The sequence below is a fragment of the Plectrocnemia conspersa genome, unplaced genomic scaffold (assembly GCF_051122295.1).
Source record: "Plectrocnemia conspersa isolate PC_06_02 unplaced genomic scaffold, ASM5112229v1 ptg000005l, whole genome shotgun sequence".
Lineage (NCBI taxonomy): Eukaryota > Metazoa > Arthropoda > Insecta > Trichoptera > Polycentropodidae > Plectrocnemia > Plectrocnemia conspersa.
Genome location: NW_028277169.1, coordinates 28,497,685 through 28,519,649, shown reverse-complemented (window position 1 = coordinate 28,519,649; position 21,965 = coordinate 28,497,685). Strand labels below are relative to the sequence as shown.

Sequence of the window (21,965 nt, the reverse complement as noted above, 5' to 3'; positions counted from 1 at the left end):
ATTATTTCAATTTCATGGATATGATAGAAATGAAAAAACATTAGAGTTCATATGGGATTCGAATCCAGGTCTTGCAGATATGAGTCAGGCTTATATAACTGTTTTTTCGTGCTGGTAATAATACGTATTATATTTTCTAAAACAATTTATTTGTAGAGATTTCATAATTTAAGATAATCATCAAGCATTTGAGATAACAACTGAGCAACAATCATAATTTATTAATCAAAGTTAAGCAAAAAAAATATGTCGTATAATAAATTACACGACTGACATGTTTGCTTTGGTATTTTATTTATGTTAATATTATGAAAGAATTCTTGAATAGTAACATGTCGCATTATGAGGTTTTGTTTCAATTATAGTAATAGGCGAGATTAGTGTTGTCGCATTTGAATTATAAATTATATACAATCGCATTGTTTAACATATTTTATAATGGTCGATCGATTTGCGAAAAACAATCAAGGTTTATGCTAAACACTGAAACGGTTTAATACCACTGAACAAAAAGCGGTCGTTAGAATTTAATATAATTATCGATAGAAAATCGAAATCATGAATGGATACTAAAATTATATAAATACCTTACAGCGCATATTATAGTTATATGACGTGTGTTAGAAATCGATCACTAGCGGTTAGCATTGAACTTAACTGCTTCTGTCGGACAAAGGGTGAACCACAAAAGAAGTTGACCTCTGAATTGCGAGAATATAAAATGACCTCCGTTTTTGACACTACGAAGGAATTTAGAAGTCAAATCTACTGAACAATGGCGAGGCACGCGGAAGCTTATTGCCACGCCTTTTCCGGTACGGGCTTCTCGGGAAATTGTGAAGGTAGTCAGCGCGAGAATGTTGGTGAAAACTTCGATAAATCAATGTAAGTGATGACCTTCAAATTTAAAATTCATACAAAAATATGAAGGCAGAGGAATTCAGTTTACAAAAGACGCATTTAAAAGTAGTTAGTGATTAATGGAGTTTTAAATATAGACTTTCGACTTGTAGTTATATATGTATATAGATACAATTATATATTATATAATATACCGATATTATATTTATAAATTATGCAAAAATATGAGTATTTAAAAAAAATTAGAATAACATATAATTATGTTATTATAATTTGAGTTAATATATGTATATATGTAAAAGAAAATAATTGCAAATCGTAACATATTATGCTATATTGACTATTATAAAAAAGTGTTGAAAAAGTATATTAAATATTTAATCACGATATTCATTAAATATAAATTTAATGGAATGTTGTCAAACATATTTAGGTTAAAATTAGAAAACTCTAGGATGAATATAACAATGATTCAATATAGAGTTTATTAATTTACTCAAATTCACTATCATGTAAAATGTAAAATCAAACCGTAATTCTGCGCTTATGAAGGTACTCTTTGATTACGTAAAATCCACTCACCTGTAAATAAAAATAAGGAAAACATTAAACACATTTCATTTTAATATCATATTTATAATAAAAACATAAAATTATATACATATACTTAATGCTAATTTATGACTTAAGTATAAAGATAAATTATTTACTGTCAGTCTAGTAGTGACATATCACAATGTCACACAATAGCAATTAATCACAGAAAAAATACATCAAACGCAAATGCCTACAAGAAAATGGCAAAACGCCAACACATCCATTACACTGGATTTAGTATGTCATTAAATGCAACAAGAGCAAAATCTGCAAGTATAAAACGCACCTTTCTATAAGTATGATGCAAAAAATTCATGTCTTTTTACGGCATATAAATACTCATTATTTATCAAACATACAAGATTCGATCGTTCTATTGCAAATATTAATACGGCTACGAATCACGATTAAATATGTGCTCTTAACCTTTTTAGTGCACGGCGTACGTGATGGGAAATATTGGCTGAACGTGTGTAAATGACGAAAAAAAATATTCATAGATGTTATCGCTTGAATGAAACTATTGAACTGGCATTTGAAGTTTAAAATTCAGTGTGCGTATTTATTATTTATTATAAATAAAATTCAGCGTGTGAGACGTTTAATTATGAATCAGCTCGTCGAATAAGGAGCACCTGCGCATTTCGCCGTAAAAGCATCCAAGGGTTAAAAGCTGTGTCGTGACGCGGAGATAGCGGTTTATGATGTTTACACACCTGCGGGCGCATCGATAGAGTGCGACGCGAGCTAATTACATTGTAATCCGTCTCGACGGTGAACATGACAATGACATGGGATAAGAGGCCCACTGAGTGACAAGGAACCAATTTAAAAAGCGTGTAACAGTGACCCAGACGTTGATTGGGACGAAATTCGATCGTGACCAAAGAGAGAAGAAATATATTCCAAGCACTTCAAATGATATAATCGAATATGGACGTGCTCATTGTCCTTAATATTTGGACATGTAATATTAAACTTAGATAAATCCAGAATATTATTTTATGATTCTTACACAATATAGATAAACATTCGTTGTATATCCAAGGAAGAAAATAGTTATATGTTACTTTTATTTATAATTTTAAGATATAAAATTGTATAAAATAATATAATATACTATTGTTCGAAGTTTATATATATCATGTACCATATATAAGTTTCTCCAAATTTCGATTAAATCGAGTTTAATATGTTTAAGTTTAGACTCAAATCAAAGGCTGCAGAAGCAAGTTGTACGATATACGTAGAACTCAACTAAGGTACACTAAAATAAATGACCTCAGTTATTGATGATTTAGAATTACAAAATACTATTGAAAAAATCAAACGCAATGCGTCCAAGTAGTCAATGAAATTATTTACATTAAACTTGATTGATAATGTTTTTAAATGGTTGTTTTTAAACCGCTGCAGTTTAAAAAACAAAAACAAGTAATAGTTTTAATTCGCTAATTTTCCATCTGTGTTCAGAGCAGGTAGTAATAAAAAGGATAGGGATTACCGATTAACACTCCGAAAACATTGTTTATTATTGATTATAGGAATTAAGTAAAAATTTCGTTCTGACTTCCTTAACCGTTTGAATGCCGTAAAGACGCCGGTGTCCACTTACGAGCAACGACATGAGTGCCGCTAAGGCACGGGTGTCTATTCCTAGTTTTGTACTTTTTTTTGTAAAATTATGAAATATTTTTCTTGCTACTTTTTGGGTACTTTCATAAGCTAGATTTTATTTTGTACCTATATTAAATAGAATTTCACAAAAAAAAATCAGAAATATATTTTTTAAATATATTTATAAAAACATTAATATATCCCAAAAAAATGCTTGGCATTTTTAGTTTACACCTCCTAATTTTGCTTGGCACTAAAAAAGTTAAGCATGAATATGCTTTAAGAATGATTCAATTATGAAATCATATTATAATAATAATAATTAAGTGAAAAAATACATATTTGACTGATATGTTCTGAAATTTTGTAGCTGAAACAATAATGCAATTTGTATTATTTCTCGAGAATTTAAAAAAAAATCTGATTTTTAATTTTTCATAAAATGTTTTATATTAAAAATTAAATTTATACGAATATTTTTAAATGGCTTATAATCGCAGAAATTTTGAATGAAAGTTGTGGTTAAAAACCTGCTAAATTCACAGCTGCATTTATTAAGTTCTGATTAACACTCAAGAAACGTTATTTGCTAATATAAGTTTTATGACCGAGTATAGGTAAACATTTCGTTCTGATTTCCTCAAAGTCATCAAAACATTAAGAATGCAAAGATAAATAATTATTATGATAAAAAGTACAAATCTGACACATTATTTTATATTTGTTCTTATTTAATACGTATTATTATTACATTTTTGACTTTTTAATTTGCCTTTGTGACTAAAACAACAATGAAATGACTATTTTTTTCAATAATTTTTCGAAATAAATTATGAATTTTAAATTTTTATAAAATGTTTTTTGCTAACAATTAAGCTAAAGCGAATATTTTTAAATGGTTTTTAATCGTTGGTTAAGTTAAAACCTGCAAAATTCACAGCTGCATTCAAAGCAGGTAGTGAGAATAGAGACATGGAGTTCTGATTAACACTCAGTAAACATTATTTTCTAATATACGTTTTATGATCGACTATATGAATTACGATAATCAAACATTTCGTTCCGAATTTTTCGAATATTTGCTAGTCAGCAAAATATTAGGAATGAAGTAATCAATGACTAATTATTAACTATTGGGTAAAAAATACAAATCTGACACATTATATTATATTTGTTAAAATTAGTAAAAATATTTTAAATATTCAAAAATATATACCTTATATTGCATATGTTTTAACAACTAATTTTTCATTTCTTGGAAATAGAAAACATACTGTTATAGTTCGAATGGATTTGCAACGACGGCGGTCGCAGCTTATTACCAAACTTTGATCTATGAAATGGTTTGTTTAAAATGCAGTGGAATGTTTCTTAACATGTTGTTTAATTAAAATAGCTGCTTTTCAGCACAAATACATAAAATTTCGTGCTGTAGAAACAAATTCATGTTTACACTCTTAAGAAAATAGTATTAAATCGGCAATTCATGAGTGATATTTTTGTACTCAAAATAATCTTAATTTGTTCAATAAGGTTACTGACTTTGATCGATTTTTGCGACAACCCCCTAACAATCCGCCTGCGTTTTATTATCGTTATTTAATTTTTAGCTTAAGATATAATAATATGAAAAAAATATTTTGCACTCAAATTTTTAGTGGGAACTGTGGATAATTTTTATATTTATTTGTAGCATAGAAAGAGTTAACTTGTACCTATTATTATTTATTTATCAAATTAAATTACGATGTTAAAAAATATATAAAATGCCATTTTTGTCATGAGGCCAGGAATCATTGTTTTCCAAGGGCCCGGGTTTACTCCCGGCGCGGCGGCCATGGTTGCAGCACGTTCATTTTACTCAATTGACATAACAACGGACGTAGATAAAGATGTAAATTATCTAGATGAGTTAATGCACATTAATTCTCTAAATTTATGTGCATTAACACAACACAAATTAAGTTTAAGGTTGCTAACTCTATAATCTATATGTTGCTGAAGAATTAAGTCTAATGAAAACTGTGCATTAAATTCACCTTGCCTTTACCATGATAATTTATAAGTCACAAAAATAATTGCTCAACGTGACAGTAATTGACTTATTAAAAAAAACAATCGCCTATGGTAAAGTGTTGATGGATAATATATAACTGGAAACCAGGAGTGGAATAAGAAAGCATTTGATGGACGTGCCCCATTTGCTCTCTTTCCAGACTTTTGCCTCAAATCGTGCATAGGCGAGAACGATCGACGAAATATGAACGGCGATCTTGGCACGATCACGTGTCCGCACGAGGAGCGAGTTAATAAATCGCGGCGACATTCCTCAGACAACTTTCATTGGAGCCTTTTTGTGGCGCTGCCTCGAAGGCTGTCACGCTCTGGCTCTGTCGACGAGAGAGGGACGCGAACAGCGAAAACGGTTGGGCGCCGCTGCGGGCGCCACTTTCAATCAAATTCATCAAAGGAAAAGGGCTATGGACAATACCACAATAACGAAGCACTTTCGCGCATTTGTCAACTTTCGTACGCTCGTTTTCCAACTTTTTCCACCACAGTTGTTATTGCTTCATCCACATTCGGCCACGCCTCGAACAGAGCTGCATTCGGAAGTTGCCTTTAAAAGTGGATATAAACTTTTCTTACAATACTCGAAATCTAAAAAAAATATATCATTCTCAGAATACTTGTATGTACTAAAATATTAATAAATACTAACTATTTATTATATCGATATAATTTAAATCAATAACTTAGTCTGAAGTGTGGATATGGTCTGCAATCTTGCCGGTCCCATGCCCAGATAAAGGAGGAGGATCCCCATCGTGGGGATAACCTCTCAACATGGCGAAATCCAACTGGTTACGAAAAAGTCACAAATATATAATAAGCCCGGCCTGATTCATAATAAAGACCAAAAGATTGACAATAATAAATAGTTTGTTCCCGCTCCGAATCATCGCATTAGCTAGGCGTTTAAGAGTAAGAAAAGCTATTTTTTTCCAATCGCTTTGTTTTCGACTTGGAACAAACAATAATTTAACTGAATACGCAACAAGACGACCACTGAGAAAATATCCGTTTTCTACTTCACATCAGACCAATCAGGGCCAGCTAAGAGCAGTCCTGAATTCAAGAGTTCAATCCGATCTTTGGAGACGACTGAGAGACTACGTAACAGAAGATCACGGTAGTAAATACGTATATATGTATGTACATATGTACGTCGATCTAAAATATCGATTTAAAAAAATAAAAAATATTTTTGGTACTACTGGTATTTTATTTTGTAATACCGGTAGTATTGAAGGGCAATTTTTGGTCAAATAACGGTATTAACATATTTATATTGCAATCCCTAATTGAAACATCTGTCATGTTACAAAGGAAGACTTAAAATAAATAAATAAATAGAATTTGTATAACATTTACGTCAGATTGCAATACTTAAATTAGATACATATGTAACAAGTAAAAATATTGTTCAAAACTTTTAACATAATACCTTAATTTACGATACGTGTGTGTGTGTCTATAATCATTGACGACTTCCGTTTTAGTCAACGTGTGACACTAGCATAATAACCGTTAAAAAAGTCAATAACAAGCTAACCTAACCGACAAAGAACATTAACGAAAAAGTAACTTTCACTTATATTTTATTTACAAATATATTTAAAACTTATAATAAGCTGTTCAAAATATTTTTAGTGTACTTTGTTACCAATATGTTGCTTTAAATTATTTTAATTGAGTGACATTATACAATTTTTTTAGTATAAAAAGTACCATGTTCATATCTTGTTTTACAAATGCAACGATAAAAATATATTTTGCTTATCACATGTAGCAATATTAGAAATATAATGTGTTATAATTTAAATCCATAAATAAATGCACGATATATTATGGAGCGGCTTTGGAATTTGGTTTAGCATGTAAGATATGTAATATATCTACATACAAAGCATGCAACGACATACCTCACAAAACCAAAGCAACATTAACGATGCTTTAATATGATTTATGATTTTACCAATGATATATGTATCTATTACATATTGCATAATCATATTATTATCAATAAAACAATATAATAAAATATAACAAAAAACAACATATAGGTCAATAGAAGCAACTGTATTCTAGAGCGCAATCAATTAACTATAATAAAACAATAGCCGGAAGCTCTTAATGTGTTAAAAGATCACTTCCTAGACAATGACCCACGAAATGTCTACTCAGCCTCGTTTTATGACTATCTGATCTACTTACTAATGTATTTGCAAGGTGCAACTCGATAATTAAAAGACTCATCAGAGCGAATATTATAATGCTTCATCTGACCCTTTTTAGCACTATTGTATCACCTCGAATTGCGGAATAGCAGTGAAATCGCAAGGAAGTGTTATAACATCCCACTTTTATTACACACGCACATAATATCCGAATATTATAATCAGTTTATGGTAAATTCAGTCGATTAAGTGGCACATGGCTATGTAAAATAAGAATAAAAATTATACTAATGGTCTTAAAAAGTAACTCAATATTTTGGGTTAAAATAATAGAATTGCTAATGTTTGATTCGAGCGTTGCATACGAATGTCTAATGGAAATCAAGTGCATGTCATTGGGTCACATCCTGCTTTGACATCCAACGCTAGGAACTCGGTTGTTAAATGTTAAATCGTGTGTAGAGCAAATTGATATGGTGATACAACTAGCAGTGACTTAACTTTAATGCAGTAATTTATTTTAATGGTCTCGTTTAATAGAATCAAGCAAGGGGGAGAAGTTTATTTATGTAAGATTTTTAATACTGTGATATAAATATTTGTACGCGTTCTTATATTGTATCATCAAATTACGTGTCATTTATTATAACCAGTTTTGAATCAACATTCAAACGTGCAACAGTTATAAATTAATGCGAGCTAAAAACGTCGATAGTGAATTAATTAATAATGTTTTTTCTTGTTTATTGTTAAATCATAATGATTTTTTGGGTTAAATAAACGTTCGGTATTACCCAGCAGTGTTTGAGTTGGCTGGAAAGTCAATTAAGAAGCGAATCGCTTGGCCATTATGCAAATTCCGTGCGACCATACCTACTCCGAAATAAAAATTAAATAAATAACATCATCGAGTCGTAAATCGAAATCGCCTCCGTCTTACGAGATAAATGGAAATATCAAAAGTTTTGATGTTTTAATTATGATTTATGACGTTTTTACGGCTGTTAAACGATGTCCAAAAATATGATACCTATAAATTTATTATTTTTATTTTTCAATGTAAAAAATATGACAGGTTAATATTTTCTTTTTTTATGTTCCTTCTTAATATTCAAAACAGTAAACTATACTAAATTATGTACGCATTCTTTATGTTTTCTTTCTCTACAACGCTAATAATTCGACCGCACCTCCATTTTATACGATTCGACATGGGCGTGTGTTTTTTTTATTCTTAAAATAGGCCTATTAATGCAAAGGGCCTTTTAAAGGTCAAGTTAAGCGGATAAGATCTCAAAAACATCCAGAAATATCGTCATCATCGTTACGCGCAAGATAAAGATCGGCGCATGAGAAACGTCATTTAATTCAAAATGGCGCGGCGGGTGACAGTCATCGATATAATCACAACATAACAACGTTTTTTCAGCCATATTTTAAAAAAAAATTCTCTTCTTTTAAAAAAATAAAATAAAATACATAAATTAAGACGTAGCGATTATCATATGTAATTATTATTAGTATTTACCGAACGATTATCCAATAAGTCACGGTAGACGATATCGTAATTATTTAACGCCATTTCCTGATGCGAATAACCGTACAAATTGACCCTTTTGGACGTTGGATACGAACGTCAAGGTCCTGTCGACTTTCTCCGCGTTGCGAAATAACTGTTGATGCCAGAAGGGTGAACGATCACGGACCTTGACCATTGGCTTAAAAGTATCGAATGCGAACGATGACCGTAAATGGATAGAATTTCAAAACGAATACAAGGCAAACTATGTATTTTTTAAACATATTAAGATGCACCTTTTTTTTGCAATTTTTTGCAGTTTTTTTCCTCTATAACCTAGCTGACAAAAAAGTGTCAGTGTGTCAAGAGTCTGCCGTTGACGCAGAAATAACAACGTCTCGGTGGTGTCTTGTGAGCAAAAGTTCAAAATCAACCAACCGGTTAGGATGACAGATGAAAGCACGCAATGGTATCCGCTCGAGTGGAAATGTTTATAAATATCACATAAACGTAAACGAGCGATATGTTAATCACTATGAATATTTAAGGCTAAATAAAGATCATAGTAAACCGATCTATCAAACTAACTAGAACTGCAGGAAGACACTAATCTTAAAAATTATACATCATCAACCTCAATTAGTAATCATTCAATTTGTATTCAACTTAAATAGATAATGAACATTATAATAAACTATAAAATTTAATTACTATTAGACGCTTTCACAATACATAAAAAAACATCACGTAATAAGGGCACAAACGGAGGCTCAATGATCCAAAAGCGGTCCTGTGTGTGCCTATTGTTACTTAAAGATTGAGGCCAACGTTGTGTAGGTGTTTAATTTTGCGTAAAAAGTGAGTGGTTTTTATTGTGAATCGATTTGTTTAGAACAAAGTGCATTCGTTTAAGTGGGTGCGTTAAGTGGGCTTGTTTGGGTCATTGGTTTGTGTGTGTGAAAGGATACCATTGGTTCCGGTCTTTTAGTGTTATGTATATTTGAAAGCATAGGAAATGTTAGTATAGTGCGTAAGAGTCGTGGGAAAGTAGGACTTCAATGGCAAGAAAAAGTTATTCCATAAGATACTAATCAATAGACGATTACTTTAAAAACTAGACATAAGTAGAAAAAGTTATAAAATAGTATTTTTGAAACTAAAAGAACGCGTGGTAAAAGCTTAATTAATGGGCACTTTTCATCATATGACATTTACCAAAACATATGATACACATCTTATCGTATCATTTATATAGCATTTATATAAAAACATTACTGGCTAACGAATTCTTGTCAAAGACAAATATAATCGTTTTTAAGTCATTGATCCTTATATTCTTAATATGTGTTGACCGTCAAATGATCAAAGAAATCAGAACACTATGTTAATTAACAAATAATGTTGCTGAAAATTTTCACTCCCTTTTCTCACTACCTGCTCTGACTGAAACTGTGAACTTAGCATACTTAAACCATTAAAAACGGCAGCGGATATAAACTATTCCAAAATATTTGTATTTTATATACATAAAATACGAGCATAAAAAAAAATACAAAGGTAAAACATTATTTTATATTTGTATTTTATTCAATTTTTGATAAGAAAACTATGTATTTGTTAAATATTACGGCGCAACGAAATTGTGCGCATGCGCACCTACTGCGTTTTTCGAGCTGTTTAAACCTAAGCAAATTAACCATTAAACCATTATATTCCCTAAACAAATGGACCATTATATTCGATTAAGTTAGGTTTGGGTTTGAAAAGTAAATGAACGTTTCGCAACTGTCAAATTAAATAACTATAAACAACAGGAGGGTTTTGAGCGTTGCGCCGTACTAATTAACAATTACTTAATTTTCTTGTTAAAAATTGTAGAAAAACACAAATATAAAATAATGTGTTAACTTTGTGTTTTTCTTAGACTCGCATTTTTCGGGTCAGACTTTGAATACGGCTGTGGTCAGAATTTACATTACATAGGTCAGAATTTATATTGAAAGGTCAGAATACATTGATTAGAAAATAAGCGGCCAGAATAAATATTAAATGGTCATAATTTATATTTATTGCTCTAAATTTATATTAAATGGCTAGAATTTAAACTGGACTGGCCAGAATTTATATTATATGGTAAGAATTATTTTGACAGATGTTCAGAATCATTTTTCAGTCAGTATTTATTACAGTTCATTAGTAAGAATTTATATAGAATAGCCAGTATTCATAGTGTATGCTCTATATTTTAACCTTAAGGTCAGTTTTATGTTGACAGACGGTCAAAATAATAATACATGATCATTATCTAGGTGTTTTAGGCAAACTTGTTCACAACATTGTCAGTTAGCAACACAACAATCCAAGCGTGATTTTCGTCGCCGCTCTGTCGTTATTCCCACTTCGTTCGTCTCTCTAATACTTTCGCGTCATATATACAATTAAATACATACAATTAAATAGATTCGTTGAGAGTTATTCATGGGGTGCTCAATATTCTGATCAACGCTCGCTCACTACCCGCTCGCTCGCACCTTACCCGTCCAACAATTTAGATGCGAGCGAGATATTTTTAAAATAAATAATTTATTGCCCATATAATGATATTATAATATTTTTTAAATTCACATAATCGTCCTTTATTTTTATTCTAACCATTTAATATTTATTTTGACCCAGAAAAATATAATTATGACCATTCATTATTGTAATTCTGATCGTCCCATATTTTTATTCTGACTGTATGCTTTTTTTATTCAAATGATTTGATATTTATTTTGCCCCTGAATAATATAATTATAACGAGGCGGTTAATAAAATTCATATTTATTCTGACCGTTTTGTGTATTTTTTACTTTAAATTGCCATTTTCCGTAAAGAAAATATCGATGTACTACTCATACAGCTTGAAAATATGATATATTTTATTTATAAATTGTTTCCTTGAAAGAAAATGCCACTGTGTTTTCTTTAAATGACAAAGTTATTATTTGTTTGCTGAGATTTTAAATATTCTACTAATAAATTTATATTTATTTAGAGATACTTGAAAAAGAAAACTCACACATAACTTTTACAAAAACCAAACAAATGTTAAAAATAAATTTTGGATCAAACTAAAACGTTTCTGATTCTCTCGAGGATGCAATAGAACAAATTGCATCTCACGTAGAAAAGGATATTTCTTTTGTAGATCAACTAAGCTGATAAGAATTAAAATCCGGTGATAATGGTGATGATATATGTGATTGAAACGACAAGTAAAATGACAGCAAAGATACAACAACCAGTAGGCTTCCGTTATTGTAAATCAACTTCCGTCAATACAACCTTGTATTTTAACCGCTGCTTTGATTGTTGATATATGAAACTATTAAACAACCGATATTACATATTGAGCTCTGTAAAGGAATGCGTGACGTCACGTTCACACGATCCGACCGCAAAGTCAGCCACATTGGCGCTACTTCAAAGGTCTTCTTCGTAACGTAATAACAAAATTAGAAAGAGTCACGTGCTAGACGCATAAAAAATAACCAAAACTAAAAAACGCATTCCTAGAAAGATTTGTTTGCGCGCAGCGAAGCAGTCACGGTGACATTATTCGGATGCTTTTTGAGAAACGTTCATCATCGTTCCGTTCTACGTGTACGTACTACATTCTTTTTTCACGGTGTAAATCGTGTCGTTCGTGACAGCCGAAGGACGAAACACGGGATGTATAATTATTAATTAAAAACGCTGTCAAGGCGGCACAAAAAGAAGACCTTAGGGTCAAATCCGACGTATGGGTTTCGTTATTATAGCCAGGAGCCAAAAACATTGCTTTTGACAATAGAATGACTGACGGATTTCGAAATAGCGTGTTTGAGATGAGCGACTTTGATTACGCAACTCTTGGATGAATCTATTTGTTCATATTTTCCACTATTAAGTATGATATTTTTCCTAAACTTTTTATATACGCCCATCGGTAACTATGAATAATATCTAGACATATATAATATTATTACTTATTTTTAAATAAATTTTACGTATCTCATATTTAATTATCCTCAAATGCATATATAATATAACCAAAGTTTAGCATTAGAATTTATCCCTTCTATTTACACTTCCTTCAGAAACTTCCAGCATATACTATCGACTTGGAACACATCCAAACTCGCACCAAGCGGGGTTACGTGTAAGTGTCCACCGAGACTGTAAGGAGACCAAGGAAACAGCCGCTTTCCTCGTCAAATTTATTTAATACAATTACACAAATTGTGTCTGATTCAAAAATTTAATTTGTAATAACAAAAAAAAAGTGTAAACACTAAGTCAGCATACTTTTTTTGGGGGCAGAGGAATTCTGTATTCTTTATTTTGTTTATCTTTACCGATACTGAATATTTTTTAGGTTAGTTTATTATTGTAGTTGTCATTTTAATATATTACCACTATGAATATAACATATATGTAAAATTTGTATACTTGACCCTGATTTAATATTATGTTTTTGGCGTGACTCACATAATATTAGATTAGGGGGAAACTAATGGTGAAAAAATATCGCTAATGTATGTAAATATGATAGTAATCGATGTCACGGCCTGGAATAGCAATCGTCCAAATATTGACCTGGCGAAAAAGAGAGTTTTCGTTTTCATCTCGACATTATAATACAAACGACGCGTTGGAATTCAAGTTTGTCGCGGAAATGCGTCGAAACAGGTCTCTATTGTGGCCGGCGGCCGCTAGGAAGACGCTGAGGCTAGGAATGCGGCCCGATGGCCAAATTAAACAAGCCATCCATATTTGGCGGAAAAATTTAAAATTACCTATTTTAAAAACTTTTTTTTATCCAATATTCGACTAATATATTTATAATTTTATTATTATTTTTAAATGGAATACTGCATATTTTGTAACGTTAGATAATGTAATTACTATTTTCGTTTCAAGCACATCACTAGGTAATTCAAACGTCAAAGTCAATGGCGCTGTTTGTTTGCGATTCGCCATTGCGAAAGTCGATGGAATTCCATTAGGCAAAAAGCTTTTCCTGATTTTATAAATACGATTGTGTTGTACAACGACAAAGCAATATGATAATGCATACTTTGCGTTGGAAATAATCAATTTTGAAGTAAATTTATATTGATACGATAATGCGAAAAATATGTTCGCTGTATCAATAAATCTATATAATACGTTCATTATTGATAAAATAAGATTAAAATTAAATCCAGATAACATAAATTTATGTTACACCGAATAGATTAAATAGCTTATTGCGTGAAATGGTAAAAAATATGCTTCATTCATGAATTAGGCAAAATTATCTGCCGAATGCGTGAATTGGGCAGGAATTGTTTTGCTTATTTCGTGCATTGAACAAAGTATATAGTTGCGCTACGGTGGTGTTCTTCCTAACTGAACACAATGTCATATGAGTATTTAGAAATAAATACATTATAGACTACAGTGATGTTCATTTTCATATAGAATGCAATAAAAGTTTAGATTTATATATATGACGACGTACAAATTTTATAAACAAGTATTATCATGATTTATATAGTGGGTGTATGGTCGATCTTTAAGCTCTTATGGTGTGACAGATTTGGTGCGATAATAGCGCTCCGGTGGTGTTTTTCGTAATTAGACCAAATGTCATTTGATTATATAAAAATGAATGCCATCAAAGTTTAGAACTATAAATATGACGATGTACAAATTTTATTAATGCTATAGGAGCACTATTATCTTATTGGCTTAATGCAGATAATTTGCCTTATTCACGAATAATGCAACGGGCTTACATTATGAATTATACAATTTTTTACCCATTTCACGCAATAATCAATTTCACAGAAGAAAATGAATTAAAAGAGGAATATTAAAAATGCAATATACTATAAAATGATAAACGACAATATATTTCTGATAAAATATTTATGGCAATAATAAAAAAATACAATTTTTTTAGTTCCTAAAAGATAGCTTATGGCCAATATTTAAGTCAATCATGTATTTAGAATATTACAATAAAAAAGTATTATACATGTTACGTAAAAATTTGGTTATGGCCAAAAAATACGTTTTTATGCATGATAAATATTTTATTAATAGAATGAACATATTTTTTTGAAATCTTAGATACATTTATAAAACAGTTATTTAATTATTTAAAAAATATAATATGTTGTATTTTAGTAGTAGATGTTTTTCATTTTATAAAATACAACATTATTATCATAATCGATTTTATAAAATGTAACAATATTTTAGCAGTATTTTTAAATTAAATTATATAATAATAATAAATAAGTTTTAAATTATAGAAAACTTTCAGTTAATTTAAGCTACTCTTATGATTTTGATTGGCATGGAAAACTGTATGTTGCTTTTAAAAGCTAATTATTAGCTTCGTACATGAGAACATATGTTAATTTTATTGTTATGTACAATGTAAAATTAATAGCCTAAGCAAAACATAAATTAGCTTTGACATTTTTCAATACACTTAACTTCTAAAAGGTATAATGGCTGGAAACAGTAAAAACGACAAACGACTATTGCACACGCTCTTTGTGTCTCTTCTAACAAAATTTATTACATTCCTAAAGCGTACAGTTCCATTACATTGGTAGTAATAGTAATTGAAATGGGATTTTCACGCCCTTTCTTTAATCTCAAATATGAAATTTCTCCTTTTTTAACTGTTTCTAATTCATTTTTTAATACACGTCGTATACCGAGGCATCTAACCCATTAGCGACTTTCACGTCCATTAAGAAGCGCTTCGTATAAATAGATATATCCCTTTCGTTGTCGTTATTTTTATTTATTTTATTCAATGCTCTCCAAAACTACGATGCATAGCCATTATCTAGACAATTAGAACATTAAGTTTATAACAAACAGCCGGAGGCGTTACTGTTCGTATACAATACACGGCCGTGTTCGCCATTTTCAATTTGCGGCCGATCATGTCCGCCATAGGAAAATTGTGCTTTGTTGCAGACGACTCGTGACTGCCAAATGTCAAACAAAATGTCGAAAAAAGTCCTTCGTGCACTTTGGCGGTGGTATGCAAACCGATAATCCTGGTGTGAGGCGAATTAGTACCCGAGAATGTCTGAAGAGAGCTTACAAATTTGCAAACGCTGTTCGTAGAAGAAGACAGTGAGTTAATTGATAAATACATCACAACGTAATAAATCTATTTTATTCGAATTTTTGGCAACAGTTGGAGTAAAATACGAAATGATTAGTATTTAGTAGAATACAGTTCATTCGTGTAAAATAATATATTTTTTTAAATAATACGTGACACATTATTGATCACAAATTACACTATAAATTGTGGAGACTGAACGAACACGACTGAAACATAACTGTTAAGTATGCGTATAATAAAAAACGCTTATCCTTATCATTATGAAAATGTAGAGATAAATAAAATATATTAGGTATTATCAAAGCTATACATGAAATATAAACCATATTATAAAAGCAAAACTACTTTATATGTTAAAAACAATTATCTGAAGTATAATTACTGAATATACAATTCTTAAATATTTATAAATTTTAATAGTTAATAAATCATTAAATAATACACACTATAATATAAGTTTGATAAATTACGTTTATCGCATTTCAATTTTATTTTGAAAACAGCACAAATCAATAAAAATAAACTTAAAAGAGTTCATTAATTGGTAATAACATTGAGATTCTTATGAATGTACATTTTTAGAAAGTCATATATGCTTTAAGTATTGGAAAAACAAAGAAATAGTGGTAAAATGTATCATTTTTAAACTGTTTAAATTTCTAAGAAGCTTGGACCAAACAAAGCGCGTTTGGCTCTAGTGCAGATTGGGTACGGGCACAAGTATATTTATTGTAAAATATATATAAAATAATAAATACAGAATTTAAATGGTCGCCTAAGTGAGTCGCTGGTCCTTCGAAGCCCATTAAGACAGTTTTCCCACAAAAGTCAAGGCCGCACGTAAATATTTTATTTTAAAACTTACTTTCCGGCATTGGCGCGTGCTAATTTCTCCTTGAGGAGATAATATTAAACGGTCTTAAATGTTATGCTATCTTAAATACTGGGCAGGGTGTAGGGAATTACTATAATTATTTAGAGCACACTAGTAATGTGCGCATGCTGACTTCACTGCTATTGTTCGTGTGGCACGCACGACTAAAAAACTAAATAAATAATTTCAAATGCAATAAGTAAGCATTTAGATATTCATACTAGTGACAAAATATGTATCAATGCATTACTGAGCCATTCAATAAAAAAAATACACTAACTACTCGTATAAATAGTTGTAAAAACTGCTATTGCATGAAATTTTGTTATTTGTAATACAAAAACTGGTTTTTAATGCTGAGGTGTATCTTACAGATTCATTTTATTTATATAAATTATTTTTTCGATCATTTCTAGTGAAAAAAATCATCTTGGTTTGAAAATTTAAGAACATTTTTTTAAATAAAAATCAGTAACTAGCTGTTTGTATTTTACAATGTTATTCTTTCAAAAATCTCTAAAAATATACTATTTTGTTCGCAAAAATTAAAAAATGACAGAAATATGCTAATCGTAGTTTGAGAAGCATTGAAGAATAATTTATTTAAATACATTAAATTATGAATGCAATAAATATTCATTTTATATTATTTTATATAGTTAAAACTAAACTATTAGCCATATTTTTCTTAGCAGTAAAAGTTTGAATAACTAATGACGCATATTTGTGTTTCCCGGTGTTAAAAAGATATAAATTCATTAAAAATAGTCTCGTGACTATTAATTTATAACTTTTATAGTAAATATTTACATGAATAGTTTTTAGGGTATAATACAAATAAAGCCAAAATCGAACGGTAATTTAAATAAATGTTCACCTTTACAACATCTTACTCTTAATAATATCCATAATGATTACTTAAGCGTTTACAATGATATATTTGTACTACCACAATTAACTGATAATTTATTGCCTATTGTTAGTATTGTTAATAATTTATTAAACGACGTTTAATGTAATTAATCTATACAAATAATAATAATATTCTATGAGCAATAATCTGAAGATTTTGCACGTAGTAATAAACTATTATAAATCGATTATATATAAATTTCTAAAATAATATATAATCATGGATTAATAATCATAATAGAGTTCCCGTTTTTCCAAATATTAGTTAATAAAATAATAATATTTACCACATTTATTTTATCCATCAGGTTCGCGATCTGCTCCTTGCTGCATATCATGGCCGCCATTTCGTTTTGTAATAAAAAAAGGAAATAATCGGCAACACCTGCGCGCAGCTTATGGCCGGCAATCGCTCTGTTATTGTCGTTCGTTCACACTTTTTGTTCGTCAAACATATTTTTTTGACGGTTGCACAGTTATAATCACATTTTGTTCTGGATGATAAATATATGGGCAGAAATAAAAAAAAAACGCGTTACGACGATAGTTCGATAACAATTACAAAACCAAATCGACGATGACCGCATTACGGTTAAGTTGGCCGCAAATGAGCGCCGAGGCCTTAACAATTGTTTTTACGGTCATGCCCGATTTCGCGTTTTTTCACGATTGACCACACCGGAACGACGCGACGCGACGCGGAAAATGGCGCGCGATTCCTAATCGAAGACAATGGTTGATGAATTTCACGGCGGGTTGATTGTTAATGTCGCACAAGATCAAGGTTGAATTCTATAATACTTTTCCAGACACCTAATCTAACTATACTGGAAGTATTTATATAAAAACAAAATATATAATAATCAAGAAAAATATTTAAATATATAATATGTGAATATATTATATATATATATATATATATATATTAGAAAACGTCTGTATTTGAAGTAACATATTTTTTTCACATATAAAATGTAAAATATGTATTATTTTAAAATACAAGTCAAATAGATAATCATTTACTGTACATTTCTGCATATTTATTAAAGAAGCCATAATGATATAAATGTCTGATATTGATTCTAGGCGTCAGAAATGTACTTTATAATCCGGAATTCTTACATGCCTAATTAATCCAAATAGCTCATGATGCCGTTATATGCAGATCCAAACCTTTTCCTCAAATGCCAATGTGTTATCTATGTAGTAAAACGAGATAGAGTAGCACTCGGAAAGAGAAATATCAAAGGGCCGATTGTGATGGATGACACAAAAGTGTGCCAAGAGCCGATCACAAAACAGAGATGGCTCAGACACAAAGATATAACGTTAGATTTATTGCCTGCATTATCAATCATCTTAAGTAAACGCGCTTTCCAAGGGAGAAATTTCGCCAGGATGGCCAACTTAACGAAACGTAATCAGCGAGAAAGTTGATTAAGTCAATTGTTGTTATATTATAATTACGTTTGTTATTAACTTTGTCGCGACCTGAATATTAAAATTTGGCGATCGAACGTGAATAATTAATACGCGTTATGTTGATTACGAAATAAATTATTTAGATAATTAAATAAGAAATGTAAATGACACAATTGATTAAAGCACACTTTTTAAAATCGTCCTACTTTATAAATTATTTAATATAGTTACTAGTTACATATGTAAATAATAATATATAAAAGATATGATGATTACAATTGTACAACTAATAATTATATTTAATTTATTTTTAAACTATTAATCGGTAAATATAAAATTAAGATTAACTATATATGTATTTGGATTTCATATTTTATGTATATCAAAGTTACATAGTAAATGTATACATTTGGATGCCTAATTTTTTGGACGGGGAAACAGTTATTATTTAGTCATTTTTTTTCGTACATATAAGTATACAAAAAACTACTTCATATTATGGTAACGAAATAATACAATTAATGTTTAATAGTATAAATAAACTTTTTGACATATTGATCGATAGCGAATAAGCAGTTTAATTCCCAATCGAGTTTCTAAATTCTTTGAAACCACCTAAAATGCCGCAGTATAATTTGAGTAATATATTAAGTTGGAGCTTATTATATTACTTCTAGATTATGTATTATGTGTCAAAAATAAGTTTTACTGTTCTGTGCTGAACATGTAAATACCGATCAGCGTGACTTTTAACTTTAAAATATTTTAATTACCGGTGATACTGGTCATTCGCAATGATCATAAATATATCTCAGAAGCAATATTTTAAAGTTGCTGGGGTAGATGGGAGTGCCTACTCAATAAATATTTATTTTTATCTTGTTACAAACATAATTAATAAAGTGTACTGATATAGATAAATATAATATTTATCGTAACTAAAATTAGTGTTCTCTTTTAGCATTGCAGTTCCAATGATTTATTTATAGACAGGCGTTAGCCCAATGTGTTACAGCGACTTAAACACAATCAAGACCTATATGTTAGTAGTAAGACACCAGATTGAAATTAGTCTGTAAATTGGTGACATCTATTTTATTATTTATTTATTTATTTTTATTTATTTATTTATTAAAATTATAACCATCGTGACCTGACAGGTAAACCTAATGCGTCACGATAGTCAAAAGTATAAATATATCATAATATATATAAATATATAGTATGCATACATACAATTTCATATACGTATAATTACACACACACTCAAAGCATATAAGTAAAAACATAAAAAACAAGATAAAATAACAGACACAAATCACCTCAACAGGTGTGCATTGTCCCATACGAACTGAACCAAAACTCCATATGTGCAAGAGAAAATGTCAATATTTCTATGGACAGAATTGAGCAGATGAATAGCCTTAGCCAGAGAAGAGTTGGCAAGTGTTCCAGTTCTAGACTTTACAGGCAAGAATAGTGGACGCGACCGAGAACTATAACCACCTTCAGGAGCCCACGTTTGAAGCTGCTCGAGCACTGAAGGATTGTCTACGATGCCCTTGAGCAATTTCCAGAAGTGTTTAATTACATAAACACTTCTGCGAGTCGACAAAGAAACGTATCCCAGGGCTCCTAAAATAAAAGCACTGGGAAACAAGAACGAATAATACCCGTATTCCTTCAAGTATAAATATCGAAGAAATTTACGTTGTACTTTTTCCAGCTTCAATTCATTACATTGATTCATTACGCCTGGCATCCAAATGATGGAGCTAGTTTCTAGTATGCTGCGGACTAGAGTATCATAGAGAGTGCGCAATACTAAAGTATTCCTGAAGTAGCGCGCATTTCTCAAGATAAAACCGAGCATTTTTAAGGATTTGCTATGAGTCTCTGCAATGTGCTGGCTAAATTTCCAACGTTCTTCGAAAGTCACTCCTAAATCTTTAGTTGAAGAAAACCTTTCCAGAAAATATCCGCCTAGATGGTATGAATATTTTTCCGGCGTTAGCGACCTTGAAAATGAAATTGTGTGACATTTCTTTACACTGAAAGGCAATTTGTTATAGCAAGCCCATTTCCATATAGAGTTGAGATCCTCCTGTAGGTCGAGGGAATCAGAAATCGAATGCATTTTCTTGTAAATTTTCAAGTCATCTGCATATAATAAAAAATCTGAATGCTCTATTGCTGTTTTTATGTCATTAATGAACAATAAAAACAACAATGGACCCAAATTGGATCCTTGAGGTACTCCAGTAGGGGTCTTATATCGTTCTGAAAAAGAGTTATTATACTTGACGAATTGATATCTATTGGTCAAGTAATTTGAGAATAGATTTATGAGATCTTCAGAAAACCCGCAATTAGATAACTTTTTTACAAGTAAAGCATGGTTAACTTTATCAAATGCTTTTTCAAAATCTGTGTATATGGCGTCCACTTGTACACTGTCCAATGATTTTGAAACATAGTTAGACAAAACCATTAGATTAGGGACAGTGGATCGAGATTTACGGATACCATGTTGTTGGTCGAGAAGCATACACCTGCAATGATTAAAAATGTATTTATGCAAAACAATTTCAAATAATTTTGCAGGTGATTAAGTAAGCATTATTACAGTTATTATTTTTCATTATTATAGGTAATGCAAATATTCGAATACCGAAACTATTTGCTTGTTTTTTTTTAATTTGTTTAAAAATAATGACTGTTAAAAGTTATATTAAAATAAATGACATTTATTTTAGG

General features: G+C 30.4%; 1 protein-coding gene across 5 annotated transcripts in view; it reads right to left on the bottom strand.

Moving 5' to 3' along the window:
• Positions 1-21,965, bottom strand: part of DAAM (disheveled-associated activator of morphogenesis-like protein) — a 115,213-nt gene that overhangs the window by 46,347 nt on the left and 46,901 nt on the right. For 2 of the 5 annotated variants that reach the window (XM_088186903.1, XM_088186905.1), the window contains exon 2: positions 18,074-18,280. The exons of the other annotated variants lie outside the window; for them this stretch is intronic. In XM_088186903.1, the coding sequence (XP_088043029.1) occupies positions 18,074-18,133 (60 nt within the window). In that variant the 5' untranslated portion in view covers positions 18,134-18,280. The remainder of the gene's footprint in view (positions 1-18,073; positions 18,281-21,965) is intronic. 5 annotated transcript variants of the gene reach the window in all.